The sequence below is a fragment of the Sylvia atricapilla genome, chromosome 12, assembly GCF_009819655.1.
Source record: "Sylvia atricapilla isolate bSylAtr1 chromosome 12, bSylAtr1.pri, whole genome shotgun sequence".
NCBI lineage: Eukaryota > Metazoa > Chordata > Aves > Passeriformes > Sylviidae > Sylvia > Sylvia atricapilla.
Genome location: NC_089151.1, coordinates 7,253,379 through 7,274,069, shown reverse-complemented (window position 1 = coordinate 7,274,069; position 20,691 = coordinate 7,253,379). Strand labels below are relative to the sequence as shown.

Below are 20,691 nucleotides of genomic sequence, written 5' to 3'. Positions count from 1 at the left end.
TGAACCTTAAAGCATATTAAGTTAACAGACAAAAGGAATGAGAGCATCCATACACGAGATTATTACAGAGTAATTCAACATGTAGGGAAGGACTTGTGTAAAACATTGCACCCATAAATAAAACCAAACAGAACGATGAAACACTTATATCATCTATAAATCCACTAATGGCATTAATTGAGATCAGGCAGTAACTGCAGCATGTCAATGGCTCCTCCTTGTACACTTAAGTCTTCCAGTGAAGGCTACAGAACCCCAGAGCTGCACACCAGAGTCAGCAACAAAATGCTTAACTCCACGATAGTGCAGGACATGGCCCTGTGTAGTAATCACCAAGAACGTGGGGAAAGGAATTAAGATAAATTACAAGCATTACAAGGTCTCCGAGTGGGAAATCACACACTTGGCAGGGGGCAAACTATCTGCATGGCAAGCTATCTGAGCTAAAGCTGGAAGTGGTGGGAAGGAACCTGGGATTTATGCTTCCCTCCCTGTAGATTTAGCTCCTCGCCTGCCGTCTCACTAACACATCTCAAATGTGCCTCTCACTGCCTGGCATAAACCTGGCATAACCTGGCATTCGCACTGCGAGCTTCTGGTGGATTTCGGAGGGGAAACTGGGTCTGGGGCTGCTGCAGCACCGCAGGCAGCTGTGGCGGAACTAGGGGCTGGCCAGAATCAGCCAAACCAACCGGGATTCCCAAAACTGTTTGTTTTCAGAACTCATCCCAACCCAGGCCGTTTGTCGCTATACTAGAAAGGGGACCCAGGGCCAGGCCGGTGCCGGGAGCTCGTCCCGCAGTAGGTTCGGCTCCTGACCTAGGAAGCACCGGGCCCGCCCCACTGAAGGGACACACCGGGAGCGGGCAGGGCTCCCTCCCCGGCCCGCCCGTCCCCGCGGCCCAGCGCCCCGGGCAGCGACGGGGCTGAGGCGTCGAGGCCCGCCGCACCCGCGCCTCCCGGGCCGCACCACCGCCGACCCTGGAGGGAAGGAGGGAGGGAAACGGAGGGGAGCGGGAGCGGGAGCCGGGGCCGGGGCCGGGGCCGGGCCGGGCGGTCCCGGAGGCGCCGATCCCGGACTCACCTCGGCCCGCTCCGGCCGCGGCACGGCACCGCCTCCTGACGTCATCACCGCGCGACGAGGACGACCGAGGGGCGGGGACACCGCGCTCGGCGATTGGCGGAGGGGGCGGAGGGCGGGGCCGAGGCGCGGGGAGGGCGGGGGCGCCTTACCGCCCCCTGCCGGGCTCGCCTGGAGCGCCCGCCCGGGACCCGCCCAGAGCCCGGGACCCGCCCAGAGCCCGGGACCCGCCCGCGGCTCTGGGGGCGTGAGGGGCTCCGGGGCCTCACGGCATCCCCTGGGGCCCCTGAGACCCGCCTGGGGCTCTGCCACCCCTCAGGGCTCTGGGACCCCTCAGCCCCATCCGCTACTCCTCAGCCTCAGGACCCCTCAGCCCCACGGGCCCCTGGAGCTCCGCACCGCCGTGGACCCAGCGCCCCCTCACCGCTCGGGCCCTGCTGTTCCCCACAAAATCGGGTTCGTTCCCTGGTGTGCACCGAGCTGATAGTGACACTCTCCAGAGAAACATCGATTGTTTATTTCAGAGCTGCCCCAGCCTGGGTGCTCGGTGTCATTCCACAAATCCAGCACACCTCACCACGCTTTCCCTGCCGTTATTTACACAGAGAAGTTCAGGGTTAGTAATTTCCCGAGCACAGCCCCACTATTAAGATTGGTTAGTAATTTCCGTAGAAATCACATAACTCCGTGTAACTTCTACTCGTGCTCAGGGGAAGGGTCTTCACCTCGGCAGGGTCTTTTTGACCCGTAGCATGATTTTAAGTGTTACAATGAAGACAGTTCAGCTCTAGGATACACGGACCTGGAGTATTTTACCATGTTTACAACGTTTACATAGACAAACATCAACGTCTTAATTTATTACATTCCCAAATCTTGTTAGTTCCAGGATATCCTTGAATGAGAGAGCTGGCTGCTGTCTGTTCCAATTATTAGGTCTCCTTTTTTTGCCCACTAGGCTTGAAAGTATACAAGGTCTTACATCAAAGAACAACCTGCCTTAAGATAATGTTGACGTATTCCGCATTTTGCAGCACTGGTACCCCCTTCAGCCCCGTGGGCTGAGCTGGTGGCCCTGGCAGGGGCGATGCTCCCGATGCTCCTGCCTTGGAAGAGCGGCCACAGTGCCTCCTCTTTGGAGCCAAATCCAGCTCTGACAGCTCCCCAGCAGCGCCTTGGAGCCCGCAGCTCATGGAGCAGCTCCGAGGGCTCCCCGCTGGGCTGCGGGACTCTGGAAAAACATTCCCTTTGCAAGAGAATTGCCCGGAAGCATTGGTCCTTTTCCTTGGCAGGGAAAACGCGGTCCCTGTGGGATGGCTCTTGTGCACAGCAGAATAACGAGGCACATTCCTTTCTCCTTTCTTTGCCCCAGCTAAGTGCCACAAAACCCTCAAAGTTTGCTTGGTAACTGCATGTGGAGTTTCTTCCTCATATCCTTTCCTCATCCTCCAGCAAAACACTCCACATCCCGGCCTTGGATGACCTGAAAGCAGGGGGATAAGGGATGACACCTGCAGGGATGCTGACGGCCCTCCTTTCCCTTGGGGACATACAAACGCGACAAACGCTGTCGGGCTTGTTTTCCAGCCTGGCTGTCACGTCATTCCCGAGGCGGTTCAGGTGAAGCGGGGTTATTTTCACACTCCTACCAAGCTTTTAAAAATAGCCAGGTTTATTTTAATGCTCCTGGGACCTTCGGCTGTTTTAAAATGATTAGTAAGTCATAATGTAGTAAAAGTTGTACCTGCTGATGCACATTATTGTCATCAGCTTCTTTGTGTAATTCTTGACAAGGTGCGGAAACATGTGAGGAAACATGGAAGGGGCTGTCTGTGCTGGAATTGACTGATCTAATGAGTTGTGCAGTTCTCTGCAAGGAAAAGTCCCCAGTTCTTGTTGTTCCACACAGTAATGGTGCTGCTGGTAGGTTCTCAGCCCTCTAATCCCCTCATTTTCTTTCTTTCTGGAGATGTTTCCACAGCCACACATCCCCCGCACTGTCCCTGAGAAGTGGCTTAACCTGTGTCTGACATTTGCAACCTTGCACGTGTCCCTGTTTAAGTTGATCCTGTTATTTTAGGCTGTTTCTCAAGGTCATCCCAGCTTGGTTCCACCAGTTCATTCCTCTCTGTCATCCTGACTGATGGATGTGGAGCAGTGGGCTGCCTCACCTTGGTCACAGATGCTCACACAGGGATAAGTGCTCTGCAAGGATGCGTTTCCCTCAGGGGATGCATCTTCCATTAGTCACTTCCTCACAGCTTTGTTTCCTGACCCGCCTCATGGGAACACTAAATGATTTGAGGCAGTTCCATGTCCATCACCGCTGAAAAATGTCAAAGAGCCAACAGGCATTGAACCCTTGGGCCAGAACTGTGGGCTTCTGAGAACCTCAATCAGAGCAGCTCTTGTATTATTCATGCTGTGGTGGTGCTCTGAGACCCACTGGAGCCAAGAGAACTTCACACCAGACATCCGCACAAAGCCAACATCCTCCTGGCAAAACACCCAGGGATGAGACAGGGAACTGTCTGCTCATCCGTGTGATCCACTGCCTGCCAGGTCAGGCACCCGGTTTGACTTAGGGTTCATTGCCTGTTGATTCCTGATGCCTGTTATTCCATATAGAGCCTTTCCTGCAGCTGCAGCAGGAAGTTTTCTGACAAGGATAAGCACCTTGCTGCAGGGGCCACCAGCCGTGAAGCTCTGAGCACTGAGATGCTCTGCAGCCACTGATCCTGCCAGGCTCTGGGTGTCTGGGCTCCCACCAGCACTGCTACAACCAAAAACCATTGAGTGTTTCCTCCCTCCTCCAAGAGGGGACTGGTTACAGGTTTCTAACACATTCACAAAGCAGCACTGTTCTTGGGCAGAGTCTAACAGCAGGTTTTACTACCAAATGGGCTCTTGTCTCCTTATCGTTTCTTTTTTTGCCTCCTCCCTTCCAAGATGCTGCTTTCCCTGGAGAGGAGCCTCCCCCTGCTCTTCTGTGTTGACCCCTTCAGAAATCCCCTGCCAGCTCTGATGCCCAAGACCTACAGCCTGCCTCCAGCCTCAAGGGACGGATTCAGCCCTTGAGGCAGGAATGTCTGTGAAGAATCACAGAATCCTGGGATGGTTTGTGTTGGAAGGGACCTTTAAAGGTCATCCAGTTCCAAACCTCCTACCATGGGCAGGGACATCTTCCACCAGATTGGGTTGCTCAGACCCCCATCCTTGAACACTTCCAGGGATGGGGCAGCCACCACTCCCCTGGCCCTGTGTAGCCCTGGTTCATGCCCGAGATGTTTTGGTTTTCTGAAATTCCTTTCCCAGGGAATTTTCTGTAAACAAGAGACATGTTTTTGCAACTGTACTATGTTTACATTCTTTTCCCTAGGAGAGACTTCTTCTTGATGTCCCTCTAGTCTGACCGATGTGATTGAAGAAGTTTGTCTTTGGTCAAATCGAATTGTTCTGTGTAGAATACTATATAAATGAGACAGATCCCAAAAATAAAAAAGTCATTTTCAGCCTTCTGAAGTCAGAGACTTGTGTCGTTGTAGTGTACAACAGCACCAGTCCTGCAGCCTGGCTGCTCCCTCCTGAGAGCCCTCATGCCTCTTCAAGGATGGGTTCCCTTAGAGTTTTGTGTCTCCAGTAAATGGCTTCTTCAAGGCTTCTCCTGTGGAAGCTGCCAAAGGCAGGCTGGGACCAGTGGGGCAGTGCTAAGGTAGTACAGGTGGAGGATCCTCTCTTCTTGGAGATGCAGAGATGCTCCAGAGCTGGCTCCAGCACCAGCATAAACCCTGCTTGGAGTGGGAACTTCAGAGTTCCCTTTGCATCCCACCTGCCTGTGGTGCTGCCAGCTGACTGCAGAGTCTCACTAAGGTGCAACAAGCTGTAATTTCCTGTGGAGTGATGGGAATGGCTCCAACATCCTCCAGCACCACGAAGCTGCCTGGGACATTGCTGCACATCCTAAGCATGGGGCAATTTGGGGATGCTAGAGCTTCTGCTGTGCCAGGCCAGAGGAAGCCAGGAGAATGGGCCCCCCATCTGACATCATGGGGTGAAGTGGAAAACCCAGATTTCCTCTGAGATGCATCCCTGCCCTGCGTGGCAGTGAGCCCAAGCCTCAGCAGCCAGGCCAGGCCAGAGCTCAAGGTTGTCCCAGCAAGGCTGGGCAGAGGTCGTAACGGGAGGATGTTCAATTAAAGCTGCTTAAAAAAGAAATCCAACTTTCCATATGCCTCTCTGGAGAATAAAACAGCCCCAAAGCTGAGCGCAGATGGGGTGCTGAACACACGGCAGAGGTGACTCCAGCTCAGCTGTTCCCACTGCCTCCAATCCGTGGGGATTGAGGTTGTCTTTTGGTGTTTCCTTATGGAAAGTTGGACATTTGGTTCAGCAGAAATCCCCACGCAACCTCGGACAGTGGCCAGCCCTGTGACATAGTGTCCTCCAGGCTGTGCTTATCTTCCAATGGTCCCGCTCCCCACAGGGTACCAGTGAAGCTGGAGGTGGCAAAACTGGTGCCTGGCTGGGGATGTCAGACTGGGACAGTGGCACTGGGGCCATGGAAGGGCAAGGAGCTATCCCCCCTCTGCTGGTGGCCTCCACAGCATTCTATCCAGTTAGAGAAACCCAAGTGTGTCCCCACAGATGAGGAGTCATTGCCCAGCTGGAACCTTCATCAGGGGGAATTTCTCTGGATGAAGGGATGGAGGATTCAGCCATCGTGTGGCAGAGGTGTTGGGCACCATGGTGGGAGGTCGGCCCTCATGTCACTGTGCCACGTGTGCTGTCTCACTCACACAACCACCTAGAATAGTGTCACCATCTGGTTCCAGCTGCCTGGACACACGAGGGCCTCCCCGACCCCTTCTGCGATTACAAAAAGTGAATTCAAGTATCAACTTAGCTGGGCTCAGCTGGCCTTTATCCCTTTCTTTTTTTTTCTTTTTTTTTTTTTTTTCTTTTTTTAATAATTCAGGTTTGTCTCTTACAGAAGAGAGAGGGAGATAATGTCTGCAGAGCATTTAATCTTCTGCCCAAAGAATAGCAGAGAGCAAATTAGGATCTACTCCAATTAATTTGCCTTGATGGGCAAAATCTGGAGAGCTGCCATATCTGGGAATTAGGAACAAAAGCAGAGAGTGTAAAGTAGGTCACCGGAGTTTTGTAACCAGAACGAGGGGTTTTCACAGCACGACGGGTGTTCCAGAGGCTCCTAGTGCCGGGTCTACCAGTCTTGTTCCTCACCATCCACTCCTTTCAGCCTGGACAGTTGTTTTAAGATGCTGTCATTGTGCAGGGAGCCAGCTAGCCAGCTGTTTGTTCTGGGGACAGGAACAAGGATGTTGTCCCTTCCCACAGCAGCACACAGCTGCAGGACTGTCCCAAGCAGACCCAATGGAAAGACAGGCACCGGCTCAATGTCCCAGTTTTGGAGCACCAGAGAGCTTTCCTGGGGTCAGCATGACAACCCTTGCTGTCACACTGCTGCCCTCGGCCCTGTAGGCACCTTCCTGAAGGAGGATTGGGGTGACAGGTGACACTTGGGTTTGGGCAGAGCTTTGCTCTTGCATGTGTGGTGTCACCAAGCACCGGTGACCCACAGTTCCACCCTTTTCTGGCACCCCCAAATCCCAGTTCTGGCTTTCCAGTCATCAGTGCCCGCAGGGTGTGTGGTGACACAATGACACCTTTCAGCTGCAAGACACAGGTGGAAGCACAGCCAAAGGTGTGAGCCATGTGTAGTGACAAGTGCTGGTGCTCAGGACACGTGGTAACACAGTCGAGGGTCTGTGACATGTACAGTGACATTTTCCAGGACATGGGACCTTCTGTGGTGTGCCTTTCTGCACATAGGGTGAAAACACCTGGAGTGTTTTGTGGATCTTCCCAGGCTTTGATTCCGGCTGGGTTGAAGAGCACAGTTTGTTGTCTGCAAGTGTCACCATCGTGGTGGCAGAGCCTGTCACAGCACCGCGCTGGTAACGCTCCATCTCCCTGGCCACCTCCCAGTGCCCCGCTGCGATCCCACCGCTCCCACCCCCACAGAGGTGCCGGCGGGCGCTGCGCGGTGCGTGGCCGGCGCCCGGCTGGCGTTTATCCTCTTAGCCACCCTGCCGGGATCCGGCACTAATTCACCCTTAAACACAGGATTGTCAGGAACTGGGAAGGGAAGAATCGGCGGATTATCCTCCCGGCGCTGGCCTTACACATGAGGAGGGGCAGCTGCTGCATGAGTAGAGCTGGGGTGGTGTCTTGTCCCGTGTCCCATGGGGCTCTGGCCCCGGCATCAGCATCTTCCCCCAACAAGGGCTGCCGGGAGCCCAGATGTTTTGTGTCCCCCCAGCCAGCTCCAGGCTGGTTAGTGAGATAAATATCGGGAAATAAACACAGTGCCTCCCACACAGATGAGGAACCAGCAGCAACCACTCAGCTCCATGGGATGAACCAGCAATCCGGTTAGTGTTTCCTGGACCCAGAACCTAGCAGAGTACTGGGACAGCCAGGCTGACATCCCAGAGTTTACCAATCACACCTTTAAGTTACCAGACCTCGCAGGAAAAGATTTTATGATGAAATAAGCAATATTTTTCCCTGGCTCAATAAGGACAGTGATTACTGAGCTCCTCACTCACACGCTGAAGATTTTCAGCCATAGTACAGTGTGCAAAGTCTTCCCCGGGCCAAAACCCTGTGCCCAGCTGCTGGAATGTTTTTGGGACTGTACTGAAGTCAGGAAATCACAGAAACAGCAGCAACTCGCTACCCATGGCACATAGGAGCTCATGACTCCTGCTCTCTGTTGAGCCTGGAACAATCCTCAGAGCAGTGGCACTTGTGCTGTTGGCCAGAGGATTTTGTTGCCTTTCCCAGGTGGGATGATTTCCCACATGCCAACCAGATTTACCCACCACTGCAGCTGGGGCCCAGGGGCCACACCAGCAAGGAGCCCATGATCTGTGCCACAGTTGGGGTGGCCCATTGGCAATTCCAGTTGAGGCGATGGGTGGGGAGTGATGGCTGTGCCCAGAAGAGTGGGGAGGATGTCTCACCAGCCCAGGCCTAGGGGAGCTGGTTTGTGCACTGGGCTTTAGTAGCTGGGAAAAATGTCCTAAGTTTTCAGCATAACAGTGACAGGGATGGGAAGTAGAGCATCTTCCTCCGATAGATACAGGTTTAGCCTGTTAAATGCCCACAAATCATCTTGGTTTAACTTCAGCAAGTTCCATGTGAACCTGGATGAGATTTCCAGTTTCCTAGCTTTTTTACCTCCATCATCTTGGTTAAAAAAAAACAAAAACAACCAAAAAAACTCTCTTCCCTGCAAACCATAATTTTCTTCATGACCATGAATACAGCAAGGCCAGAAAATATCACTGGAGTTGCCCATCAGAGGACAAGCTATTGGCTGCCTAAAAGACAAATCTGCACCCTGTGTTTTCCTAAGGTGCCCTTCAAAACGAATAAAACATTTGACCCACCTCTAAAGGGAATATCTGCTCTGCCCAGCCGTGAAAAGCAGTGGTCAGGAAGCACCAGGGCAGTGTGAATCGCCCCGTCCTGGGGCTGTCCGTGGCCCCATGGACTGCCTGGCATGGCCATGGGCAATACACTGGGGGAATGGAGTCACGGACCCTCCCACTGACCCTTGGGGACTAGTGCAGGAGCATCTCCTCTCCAGTCCCCAGAGCAAACACGAGGCTTGGGAGAGGCCCAAGAGGCACCTCATGGCAGAGAGACAGGAGAAATGTAAAAGTGTCTTTTAATATAAATATAAATCCATCTGAAGTGCTGCAGGAGAGGACCGTGCCCCGCGAGGGATGCCCGGGAGGGAGGTGGGCGTGGCGGGGACTGGCCAGCAGCCGGGGGAACAGACCCGGCATCACCTGGGCAGCCCGCGGGCGAGCAGGGCTAGAGCCAGGGCAGCAGCAGCGGCAGGGCCAGCAGGGCCAGCACACGGGGGTGCAGGGAGGTGGCCGAGCCCCGCAGCGTGGCCTGGTTGGTCTCAGCGGCCGGAGAGCCCTGGGCGCTGGCCAAGCGGCCCCGGGAGCTGCACAGCTCCTGCAGGTTCCCCTGGAACTGGATCTTGCGAGACTCCTGGCGCAGCGACTCCCAGATGGTGGCCGCCTCCACGGGGCATCTCGACAGCACCTCGCTGGCGCAGGTGTGGAAGTCATCCCAGGACCTGGGGAGGAGGACGGGAGTCGGGGGCGATGCTGGTGGCAGGTGACCCCACCGCCCCAGCGGCTCGCACAGGGACACTCACTTGCAGATGGTGTCCAGCTCCTGCTCCTCCTCGCCGCCCTCCTCCTGCTGCTGCTGCCGGATGCTCTGGGCCATGCTGTCCCCTAGGCTGATGAGGCAGTCGGCGAAGCCCTTGTAGATGGTGTCGCACTGTCCCGCCATGCTGACGGGCTCCTGGCTCGCGGCTGCGGGGCACAGAGAGGAGAGACCGAGCTGAGGCCCCGACAGCCCCCACCTACCCGGGCAGGGGAGCGTGGCGTGAGGCTGTCACCGGGTGACACTGGGCTATGAAATGGGGAGAGGGGCTCCCACATCTCCCCGGACCGCCACCATCCCCTCCCTGGGCACTCCTAGTGACCCCTCGCTTCTGGCCCGGGAGCGCGACACGATGCGACGACCCCGCAGCGATTCACCGCAGGGCTCCTGCCGGCCGCGTCACCTCGGGCCTCCCGGGCTCTCCCCAGAGCCATCTGTCCCGGCCTTTATCCCCTGACAGCAAAGATTAATTTGTGACTACAACGGAAAAAAACAAAGCAAAGGCTCAGCAAGCTGGAGTCCCTACTCTGACTGCAGTGGGCAAGAGGGGGAAAGGGGAAAGGAAAGGGGAAGGAAGAAAGAGAAGGGGAAAGTGGGAAAGAGAAAGGGGAAGGAGGAAGGGGAAAAAGAAAGTGGAAAAGAAGGGGAAGAGGAAAGGTGGGAAGAGGAAGGAGGAAGAGAAAAAGAGAAGGGGAAAGGTGAACAGAAAAGGGGAAAAGATAAAGAGAAAAGGATAAATAGAAAAGGGGAAGGGAGTTTTCCTGTTTGGGAAGGGGAACCGGGGAGGGACAGGGGAAGAAAAAAGTACAAAAGGAAAAGGTACAAGTGCAAGTCTGCCTGTTTCATTCTTAGAAGCCCCAATTGCCTGCTCTTCTCCATCCCTGGCGCTGGCCAAATCCTGGTGCCAGACAATGGGTGACAGGGTGTGTTCTTGAAGTCTGCGAGTGCATCCACAACCAGTGAGGAACCCTAAAGGAGCTGGTGTGTGGCTGGGTCACAAAGAAAACCTGCATGGTCCTCATCTCTGCCCCAGAGGTCCTGCAGGTCAGAAGATGTGGAATCCCTTTGCCAATTCACAGGAGTTACAAGAGTTTTGGAAGTGACATGGCGCACCAGGGAGGTTTCCAATTGAGGAGAGCCCTGCAAGGGACCCCTATGGAAAGGTGACCTCAGAAACAGCTGAAAGTTTCCTGGTGACTGCTGAGGCAGCCACATGTCTCTGGGGAGTTGTATGCCTGGCTGCTGGCACCCCATGCCTGCACCCCTGGAACAGGGTCCTGAGCATAATGCCTGTGGTCAGGACTAAACCAAGGCGAGTCTGACACGATCACAGGGCACTTTAGGTGTTTTTGATGAGAACCCCCTGAGCACAGCACCGAGCAAACTGTCGGACTGATACCAGACACGTGGGTCACAAACATCTCGGGTATCAGTGGGGAAAGTGAGATCCATCGCTCATCTTTTGACCCAGCCAGACAACAGGCGTGCCTCCCGCCATCCCAAGGATCCGGCAGCTGGCAGGGCCAGATGATGCCTCCCCTCCGACGGCTGGTCCCTGTTGCAGGCTGAGGTTTCACTTCCTGGGCTCCTCTAATGTCCGGCACAAGCCCCCCCACTCTGCTTGGCAGAGCGAGCAAAAGGAGAAAGCAAGAGGGCAAATCACCTCCGCTGCTCCGCTGCAAAACCATGGGGAAAAACCTGCCCCCGGCTCCGTCAGGAAGAAAGCCCAAGTGAAAAGCACGGAGGAAGTTTCCCAGGGCTCTGCAGAGCATCCCTAGCTCCTCAGCGAGTGCCGACGCAGCCATCCTGCTCCTGGGGAAGGGTCGGAGTGACCCACCCTCTGAGCCTAAAATCCCCCAGAGGTTTGGTGCTCCCTGTCCTCCACCGTCCGTGCAGCCGGACCAGGTTAATCTCAGGCTCCTCATCTCTCCAGAGCAGAGATGTCGCTGAGCACCGCTGTGCTCCGCATCCTCCCTCGGCTCTCGAAGGAGCGGGAGTGTGGAGGGGACACGCTGGTGCCAGTGAGGCGCAGGACTGACGGATAACAGTCCCCCAGCGCTCAGGATGCCTTCCGGCCCCGGTGAACGAGGGCAGCAGGGAAAGCCAGCGGGTGCTTGGGTGGGCACACAGGGCTGGAGAGCCAGAGCTTGGGAACTGTCCCCGCCTGAGCAGGGAGACTCCAGACAGCGCTGCCAAGCCGCGTTCCTCCTTGCCCGGCATCTCAGGACATGGGACACGGGTGGATGGATCGCTGGGCCGTGGGGCAACCGGGCACCCCGCAGCTACAGGGGGTGCGGGACGCGGCCGGGGGTCCCGCTCCCACCCGCCAGCCTCCCAGCCCCGGCGGGGAGAGTCCGGGCTGTCGGCCCCCAGCCCGCCCCGGAGCGGCCCCGCGGCACTCACCGAGGTGCAGGAGCAGCGGGCACACGACGCCCAGCAGCCGCCAGCAGCCGCCGCCCATGGTGCGGACCCCGCTCCGCCGCCGCCGCCGTGTGCTCCGCGCCCGCCGCCGCCGGCAGCCCCTGCCCCGCCGCCCGCCCCCGGCCCGCCCGGCACCGCCCCGGGACCAGCCCCCGGCACGCCCTGCCGGCCCCACCGAGGGGCGGATGAGTCCCCGGGGCTGAACCTCGGTCCTTGCAGTTCACGGAATCACAGAGTGCTTTGGGTTGGATGGGAACGTAAAAACCATCTCGTTCCAAACTGTCAGGGACACGTTCCAGCCTTGTGCAACCTGGTCCTGTGAAACACTTCCAGGGATGGGGCAACCACAGCTGCTCTGGGGAACCTGTGACCCACTGTCCTCACAAAGAAAAGAATTTTTCCTAGTATCCAAACTAATCCTGCCCTCTGTCAGTGTGAAGCCATTCCCCCTTGTCCTGTCTCTCTACGCTCTTGCCCTAAGTCCCTCTCCAGCTCTATTGGAACTCCTTTACATATTGGGAAGTTGCTGTAAGATCTTCCCAGAGCTTTCTGCAGGAAGGAGGAGCAGCCGGAGATGTTTTTGCCGTAAAAAGGGGAATTAGTGTCTCCTTCCCACAGCCAGCAGCCCACCACCACCTCCTGCCTCTCCCAGGAAGCAGAGATCACTATGCCCTGCCAGACTCACAGGAAAGCTTGAGGAGACACTCAGGAAAAAATCTGGGAAGAGAAGAGGGCATCCTGGCCCTTCACCAGACTGGAGATGGTTTGATATCCTCAAAGGCCCGTCAGTCTTCCCTCCATCACACAACAGGAGAAAGCATCCACTTTTTTTTTTCTCAAAAAGTTTTTTATTGAATTGTTCTTAATGTTATTTCCAAAAAAACCCAAAAAAACAAAAAACGAACAACAAAACCCCCCAAAACTTCAAAATTTAGATAAGAAGAAAAACCTCGCTGGAAAATCAAAACTAATGTCTGAAACATGGACATGCTTCGATGCACAACAGAACCGGTGGCCCCGTGGGGCTCTTGCAGTTTGCTGCTGCCTCAGCACCCTGACCCAGAGCCCCTCCCTGGGGCACTCCAGAGGAATCACGCCCTGCCCAAACCTGCCTCACTGGGTCAGGTGGGCTGGGCACTCCACTGTGGATCTGCAATTAAGGAACCTCAGAGTAACTAACTAATTAATGAATTTTAACTAACCCCTCTCGCTCAGCTGACCTCCTCCCTGTGCCTACAGCCTGCCAGGGAGGAGCAGTCTGAGCCCTTCACTAAGGTGTGGGTACAGGTTTCTGGTCAGCAAGGAGCACCGGCAGCTCCCGTGCTGGGGCTCAGCACACACCTCGCTGCTCCTCTGCTGACGGCCAACAGATCCAAAATTGTAAAGGGGTAAGAAATCCATCGGCTTCTGCTGCATGAGACATGGACTGCCAGCCAGCCTTGGGGACGGATGGGCAGGTGAAGAAGAGATTTAACTCTCAAAAAAAGTGGCTGTTTAGGAAAAATAAGCCAAGTGAATGTTCAGTGACTATTTGGAACTATACACAGATGGCGTTCGCCTTAGAGACATCACACACGTGTTGATAGATTTTCTGGCAAGAGCTCTTAACACCAGCCAGACGTCGTTAGTAACTAGGGATCTGCGGGGTGGGCTTTGGTGGAGCAGCCCACCTGGCAGCCAGGTCCTCCTAGGTCATGCCAGGGGTGACCAGGCCCTGCAGCATGATCATCAGGCGACGTGCAGGTTTGCTCAGAGGGTTGTGGGGTTCCACCTGGAGGAACTGGAAGAGCTTTTGCCGCACCTGGTTCATGACTGACCCCATGTGGTCTCGGGTGATGGGGTCACTTTGGTCCAGGTGCATCACTGCATCCTCCAAGTAGCTGAAGGAGAGAGAGCAAGGTTAGGACCAAACCCAGGATAGGATCCCAATCCGATTCAGCTCATGTTAGCTGAAGATGCACAGTTTTGTTCCCCACTCCACCCAAACTCCGCAGTATGTTCAGTTGTCATGAAATAAATGTTCCTGACTCACAGCAGAGTCCACCTATCCCTTCCTAAACCTGTGACGTCAGCCTACAGCTCCCAGCCTGCCCACCTGCCCCACAACCTGGCTGTTGGCACCAAGGCAGAGGCAACAGCCAGTGAGAACTCTCCACAGTGCTGGAGTTGACTCTCAGTAGATAGTTTCTTAAATACCTTTAAGCAGAATTAGTCACTCATTAGACAGTAAAACCCCTGAGCAGTTAGGCTTAGTTTGTGTAGGGTTATAAAATCCATCCAGGAATGGGGTGGGAGAAGACCAAGACTTTTACCAACAAGACACTCTTGAAGTCCAGATGAGCCATCCATTTTTAAACCACAGCCTGAGTAAGGCAATGTGGTCACTGCAGGTTTTCACTAACAATCCAGTTTAAACTTTAGAGCAGCAGCTTTAACCCCAATCTACCAGCCTGTAACTTGAAGTTCTTTTCAGTTTTTCTAGCTTGCTTTATCCTTATTGAGTTAAAACTCAATTTGTAATTTTTCCATACACGCCATAGTCAAAACCTGTAGGTACCTTAACAATTTAGCATTTAAGGGCAGATAGCAGGGTTTTGACTCAGACACTAAAAATGTTCATGGCAAGTATCAGTACAGTCACTATTTTGTCACACAAGCTTTGCTTGGAACATCCACCAGAAATTATACCAGTAGCTCCTGCTGCAGCCTCCCACTGAGCCTTTCTGACAGTCACGACAAGAAACTGCCGACACGAAGTCCAGTGATGGGTTAAGAGTTGAGGACAGAGCAAACCTGCCCTGGATATTATACCATCCAGGGAACATGGCACTATCCTTCCTTTTGCCTCCACAAGGAAATCATCCCTTGGGGAATGAAGATTGCTGCACAGGCTGCAAATATTTACAGGCTACAATTCCAGAGGTACCAGCATCTACTGCTGGGTATTCTTTCCACTACTGCCTCAGGACAGCAATGCCTTCTGTGGCAATGTTGACATATTTTTCTGAGTTACCACTGGCTGTAAACATGCCAGTAACAGGCTACAGAAACTCCAACTTTTGTTGAAGTCCCATCTTCCACTTCCAGGCAGTGAATTTAAATCCAGGGCTGAGAACAGGACCCAGTTCTCTGGTCATACTCACTTCAACTTCAGCTCCGTACGCGTGCCCAGATCTGAGGAGAGCTGCTGAATGAGGGAGAGCAGCACAGGCTGGGACAGTGGGCATGGATGCTGTCCAAACACTTGCTGAGTATCCACAGTCTCACAGACATATAGAACCAGGTTGAGATCAGCTGCTGTTAGAGCCTGCAAGGAAGACACAGCTCGAAATGCACAGGAACCAAGAGGCACGTGAGGGACACAGGAACAGAGTCACAGCTCTGGGATGCTCAGCGGCTTGACAGCCTCCCCTGGGAGCAAAAATTTCTGCACCTCTGCTGTATAGGCCAGCAGGGCCATCTTTAGGCTCTTGCTCTATACTCTGAGGACACCTGTGTCTGTTCCAAGCTGAACAGAGCACAACCAGACAGAGGGGAGCAGGTTACTGTCAGCAGCATGGAGCAGGGCCAGCAGTGCTATCATTCCCAGAAGAGTTTGTTTGCAGCAGCTCAAACAGATCTGCCTGCATGTTCAAAGTCAAAGGCAAGGTCAGGCCCCAGCTGGCAGATCTGCCCGGAGAGGCTTATGAAGCTGCTGCTCTTCAGAGGTGTGCCATGTGTCAGCACTGATGGCGGTTTACTGGAGCACTGACACTGTCCTGACAGGACATGGGCAGGCATGAAAATACTTAACTGCTACCAAACCATGGAACCTGCATGGCTCTGGCCCCACCTGCATGAGAGCAACTGTACCCCTCAAGCATTCCACTGCCACAGGTCTTTTCAGTCAACTCCTGTGTAAAGGACACAACACTACTCTCCTGTTGTGAGATTATGTGCCCACCCCAAGGAGCCCTTCTTTCCTTCCCAGTCCCCAACAAGCAGTAGATGACTACCAGGAAAACTAGGTACCTGCTGGAAAGCTTGGTTGAGGTGTCCCTGCTGGAGCAGCTGAAGGATGTGAGTCTGCTGGGACTGGAAATCCATGTGAGTGGAGGGGATGGGTGTCCCGGCCGCCGAGCGCATTGCCTGGACGATGCTCGAGGTGACAGCTGCTTGCTGCTCCTTCATAGCCAGGCTCACTTCTCCTTTAATGACTCGCTGCACCTGGGCCAAAATAGACTCCTGCATGCTGAAAAAACCAAAACAGAACCTATGGGCACCTCTGAGAATGAAGAGCTGAGGGATAACACTGCACAAAGCTTATACCAGTGAGAAAGCACAGGCTGGTTTGCTTATTGGAGTGTGGCTCCCTAAGGGCTCATAGAAATAGATCTGAGGCACAGGCAACTCTGTGGCCAGCACCACCATGTCCCAGGGTGCACTCGGAAGATGCTAGGATTCTGTTCAGGAAAGTGACATTTCAGGGAACTAAGTCTCTCATCAAACAATGTTTTAAATCTTTAATGTCTCTGACTTACAAGCCAAGGCAAATAAGCTGTGGGGTTATCCCAAATGAGGCCAGCTTCCTACAGGAGATCTGTCAGATGCAGCTCCTAATGCGCAGATGACACCTTTAGAATGAGAACATACTTATACTGTGCCTGTGACTTCTCCACAGAAGAGGTTTTCACAGTGCAGACTCTGCTGTTCTGTGTGACACCTTTTCCCTCAAGGGCTGGATTCTCCTCTCTCACAAAGGGTACAAAGCATCAAACCTGCTCTACCATAGGTAGAAGAGCAGGACTTCCCTGGGAACAAGCACAGCCCATGCAACAAGACCAGGATTTAGTCTGGTGGCCTTCCTGGCAACTCTGGCCTGCACTGAAGACCCCAGTGTGTTCTGACATATGTTCTAGTGGCTCAAAATAGACAGGGTTGTTCTGCCCTGCAGGTGACCACCAGCCAATCCCAGTGCCTGGAAATCTGCAATCTGCCATTGCCTCCCAGTGTGAATTTGCTGGAGACACTGCTGGGATCCATCCTGAAACCAGCAGAGCAAAGCACAAACTACTGGAGAGCAGTTATGGGGAGAGAGAGTAGCCTGAGGACATTAACTAAAGAAAAGCCTTCAAAAGACTCCTTTGAAATCATCTTCAGGAAGTATTTAGATCTGAGTGTGCTTAGGGATGCCTTAGATCCTTCTGTTCTCCATTGTGCACATAGGACTTGGGGAAAAGCAGTGCCTGAGCTTCCCAAAACAGCTGGGAAACCTTCTGTGGGCAACAAGTCACCTGCCCACTTGCTTTGCCATATGTGCAGGGCCAACAAGCAGCCCTACAGCACTTCCTTCCACAACTAAGCAGGGAGAGGTGCTTGTGATACACCCATGTCCTCTCAGTGACATCTCTTTCCACAAGCCCAGCTGCCAACTTACTTGCCCACGATGATGTGCAGCTGGTGCTGCACCTCAGCGTGGACACTGGCGGCGATGGTGGACGCCAGCTGCTCCGTGGTGCTCTGGAAGCTGCTGATGAGCTGCCGAAGCTGGTTCACCAGCGGGTCCCGCACCTCCTGCTCTCGTACCTTCTTGTTCTTCAGGTGAGCCTCCAGCTGCTGGATATCTGCAACAAGCAGAGAGGGAGACGTGTTTGTGCCATCTGTACCTGTGGAGATGATCAGGGCAGAAATCCAGCTGCCAGGCTCTACCTGTTCTCCAGCAGAAGCAATTGCTGAGCCCACGTATGAGCACAGGACAGAGAAGCACAAGCCTTGTTTTAGGCTGTTTTATATTAAACTAGAAACTCATCTTCCAGTCTCCCCATCACACAGGATCACACAACACAGCAATAAACCCACCAGTTCTCCTACAACAGACTTCTACAGGCACTCCTTTGCAGGGGAGATAAAGGCAGGTGTGAGGGTGTTTTATTTCACATGCAGTGTGAATTGTGATCTGTGTTAGTTCAATGCTCATGAAGAAACAGGGAATTTTCTCACAGAAAAGAAATCATGTCTCCTGAGACTTAAAACCTTTATTTTAAAATATCTTATGAACAGGCCTGATCAAAAAGGAGAAGAATGTAAGCTCTCCTATTTGTGGGAGACTTGTGTGGACGAGGAAGGGTGCAAAATAAACAGCACTGGAGACACCCTGCAGATCTATGGCCAACAGAAGTCACTGTGCTAGCACTGGCCATGTTCAGGCCAGCTCAGAAACCAGCACTGGAGAGTAATATTTGTCCAGCCTCCCCAAAGGCCAAGGATCTCCATCCCAAGCCTGAGAACAGGAATGATCTTCCGCAGTGCATCTGTGTATAGTTTTCCTTACTTAAGGGTATACTCTATTTCAGCCTGTGTCCACACTGTTCAGCCACTATTTAACCTCTGGTCATCCTGGTACCCTTCTCTAAATCTTCTTCAATCCATTACCCCTCTGAAAGGAGAGCCTAGATGCAGGACTGCACCCTCTCCATTCATCATGTTCATCACCACACCAGGATGGAATAATCCTGCAGCTGGGCTTTCCTACTCAGTAGATGAAGTCACAGATTCCCAGAACATAGCTATATGGGCTACAAAGACCAGAAGTGAATCCATACTCTTACAGCACCACCCACCGAAACCTCCCCACTTCTGTTTCCCAAGTATGAAACAGGGCACATGGATGGGCAAAGAGGTTAAACACTCATCAGTGAAACTCTGCAAGGCAAAAACGTAAGGCTAACGTGTTGCCAGCCACTAATGCAAATAGTGCAGAGAGGACTTGAAGAAAACCTACTCACATTCCTGTGTGCCCTGCTTGAAGGTGTCATTGATTTGCTGGAACATGGACTGGCAGCTCTTCTCAAAGGCTGGCAGCACGACGCTCTGGAAGGCCTCCCTGTAGGCTGACTGGATGGGTCCCTGCAGACTGTCAGCTGTGGCCCTCACAACACTGTCTGTAAGGTTCTTACAAGCACACACAGAAGATTCCAGACAATTAACTACAGCCTGCTCCAAGACTAAGGGTGTGAGCAAACACCAGATCCCTGAAACACACCCACACCAGGTAAGGACAGGCCAGTGTCCAAGGATGCTCCCTTGGCTCTTCCCACTGGCCAGGCTGCACTGTGACTCCAGCAGGCAGAATCTCTGCTTGCTCAAGGGCTGCCCAAAACCAGCACCGTTTCTCTGTACTTCTGCTGTAGAGCAAGGGAAGGTGGCACAGTCAGGCATAGCTCTTTTCCCCTTCTCCTCCTTCCACCCCAAAAAATCATCATTTCCTGCCAAGGTAAGTACACAGTTTGTGCCCCCTAAATAATGCAGATACGTAGAACAGAATGGAGCCAGTCAAATGTTCACCACTTGACTGATTGAGTTGGCCCTTAAAGTCACTGCTGTGGTGAGAATTTCTACTCTAGCAGAAAATGAACAACTTGGTAAATGAAAAAAGTGTAAATGAGGGAAAGAGGCCATGGGAGCATACAAAGAGCCTGTCCTCCTAATGAGACCATGAAAAACTTTGACTACCAGCAGCTAAACTGGCATTACCTAGAGACAGAGGGGAGGCGAAAAGGCGTAAGAATTTGCTACCCAGGCAGTGACAATTCAGTGTGTCCTGGAAAAGCTACTCTGGTATTCCTTACCTTTGATTTCACTAGCTTGGTAATGTTCTCTTTCAGTGTCCCCTCAACAGCAGTGAGCTTGGCAGCAATAGTATTACTGAGCTGGCTGACAGTAGGGTCCATGCTCTTGGAAATGCCTGGGCATAACAAAAACATGACAAAATTGCAGCTTTAAGCCTAAAGTCACATTTCAAAGCCCAGAAAAAAAAATGGAATCAAATGATTCTTAGAAATGACACAGCAAGGGACAGTGATCACAAACTTTGCTTGGGGAACTAAGGTTGGACATTTGAAGAAAGGTTTTGCTAGGAAGGTACAGCTCTGGAAGTCACCAGAACTCGTGGAACCTCCAACCTTGAAGGTTTTTAAGAGTTGATGTGACAAAGTCACAGCTGACCTGATCCAGAATAGCAGGCAGCCCTGCCTTAGGCAGCTACTGGTTGCAGGCTTTCTCACCAGCAGTTTTTGGAACATTTCCTTACATGCATGGTGCCAGTGCATCGAGAAAGGGCAAAGACAACTTCAGGCTTGCTCCAGCCAAGTCTCAGCATTTCCAAACTCATCAGCCTCTTTTACCTTCCTCCACTGATCAGACTCCAAAGGCTTTAGAGATTAAAATGGAAGGTCAGACCACACTCTCTGGCAAGGCATTCCCTCTGGGAACCTCTAAACCACAGTCCCTCATCTCAGATTACAGCAGGGCCCACAGCAGTCTGTTGTGCAGAGCCTGGTGCTCACACAACCAAACTCCTGCTTCATACAGTGCCAGCACTTTCCCACCGTGCTTCTGATCCTGACAGAGCTACCAGCAGGGATCCACCTCCCAGATTCAGGCAGCCACACTCACACTGGGGCACTGTCTTCTTCATCTCGTCCCGAATGGTCCTCTCCAGACGGCTGCACACAGCTGTGGACAGGGACTGGGAGAGCTGCTGGGACAGGTGCTCCTGGAGCTGCCCATTGCGCTGCTGCCCTTCCATCAGCACCCGGTCCAGTCTTCTCTCTAATGACAATTTGTGTTAAGGACCACAACAACAGATTTCCTGTCTACCCACAATATTCCTGCCCACAAAGACGGACAGTAGCCAGAGGCTCAGGGAGAGCGAATGTGCAGCTCTAGGGAAAGAGTGGTTTCATAACATTACTGCTGTGTTCCTGAAATAGGGCGCTCTTAAACTACTGAAAGGTATCTAAATTATCTGTGAATATCAGACTGATGGTCAAAAAAGGAAAATCCAAGACTAATTAATAGAGAAAGCTATTGTCATAGAAGTTAAGAGTGGTTTCAGATATGAGACAGGCTGGAACTGCTCAGTTTGGGGAACA

The 20,691-nt window shown here is 53.2% G+C and overlaps 3 protein-coding genes across 4 annotated transcripts in view; all 3 read right to left on the bottom strand.

The window, feature by feature from the left end:
- PSKH1 (protein serine kinase H1) overlaps positions 1-1,132 on the bottom strand; it is a 30,487-nt gene extending 29,355 nt beyond the window's left edge. Inside the window, exon 1 of the mRNA XM_066327630.1 lies at positions 1,085-1,132. The gene's annotated coding sequence lies outside the window, so the exon portion shown is untranslated. The remainder of the gene's footprint in view (positions 1-1,084) is intronic.
- Positions 1,133-8,832: 7,700 nt separating this feature from the next.
- On the bottom strand, positions 8,833-11,847 carry NRN1L (neuritin 1 like). 2 transcript variants are annotated; one of them, XM_066327293.1, is made up of 3 exons: positions 11,762-11,847; positions 9,345-9,507; positions 8,833-9,263 (listed from the first exon to the last, which is right to left on the bottom strand). In XM_066327293.1, exons 1-3 carry the CDS (start codon positions 11,817-11,819, stop codon positions 8,990-8,992), a joined length of 495 nt encoding a protein of 164 aa, XP_066183390.1. In that variant the 5' UTR covers positions 11,820-11,847; the 3' UTR covers positions 8,833-8,989. The 2 variants fall into 2 exon arrangements, with proteins under 2 accessions (XP_066183390.1, XP_066183389.1); XM_066327292.1 differs by lacking the exon at positions 11,762-11,847 and adding an exon at positions 11,196-11,301.
- Positions 11,848-12,604: 757 nt separating this feature from the next.
- Positions 12,605-20,691, bottom strand: part of EDC4 (enhancer of mRNA decapping 4) — a 32,602-nt gene continuing 24,515 nt past the window's right edge. Inside the window, exons 23-29 of the mRNA XM_066327628.1 lie at positions 20,213-20,368; positions 19,387-19,502; positions 18,544-18,709; positions 17,196-17,382; positions 15,791-16,010; positions 14,923-15,086; positions 12,605-13,659 (exon numbers count right to left, since the gene is read on the bottom strand). Coding sequence (XP_066183725.1) covers positions 13,467-13,659; positions 14,923-15,086; positions 15,791-16,010; positions 17,196-17,382; positions 18,544-18,709; positions 19,387-19,502; positions 20,213-20,368 — 1,202 coding nt within the window. The 3' untranslated portion in view covers positions 12,605-13,466. The remainder of the gene's footprint in view (positions 13,660-14,922; positions 15,087-15,790; positions 16,011-17,195; positions 17,383-18,543; positions 18,710-19,386; positions 19,503-20,212; positions 20,369-20,691) is intronic.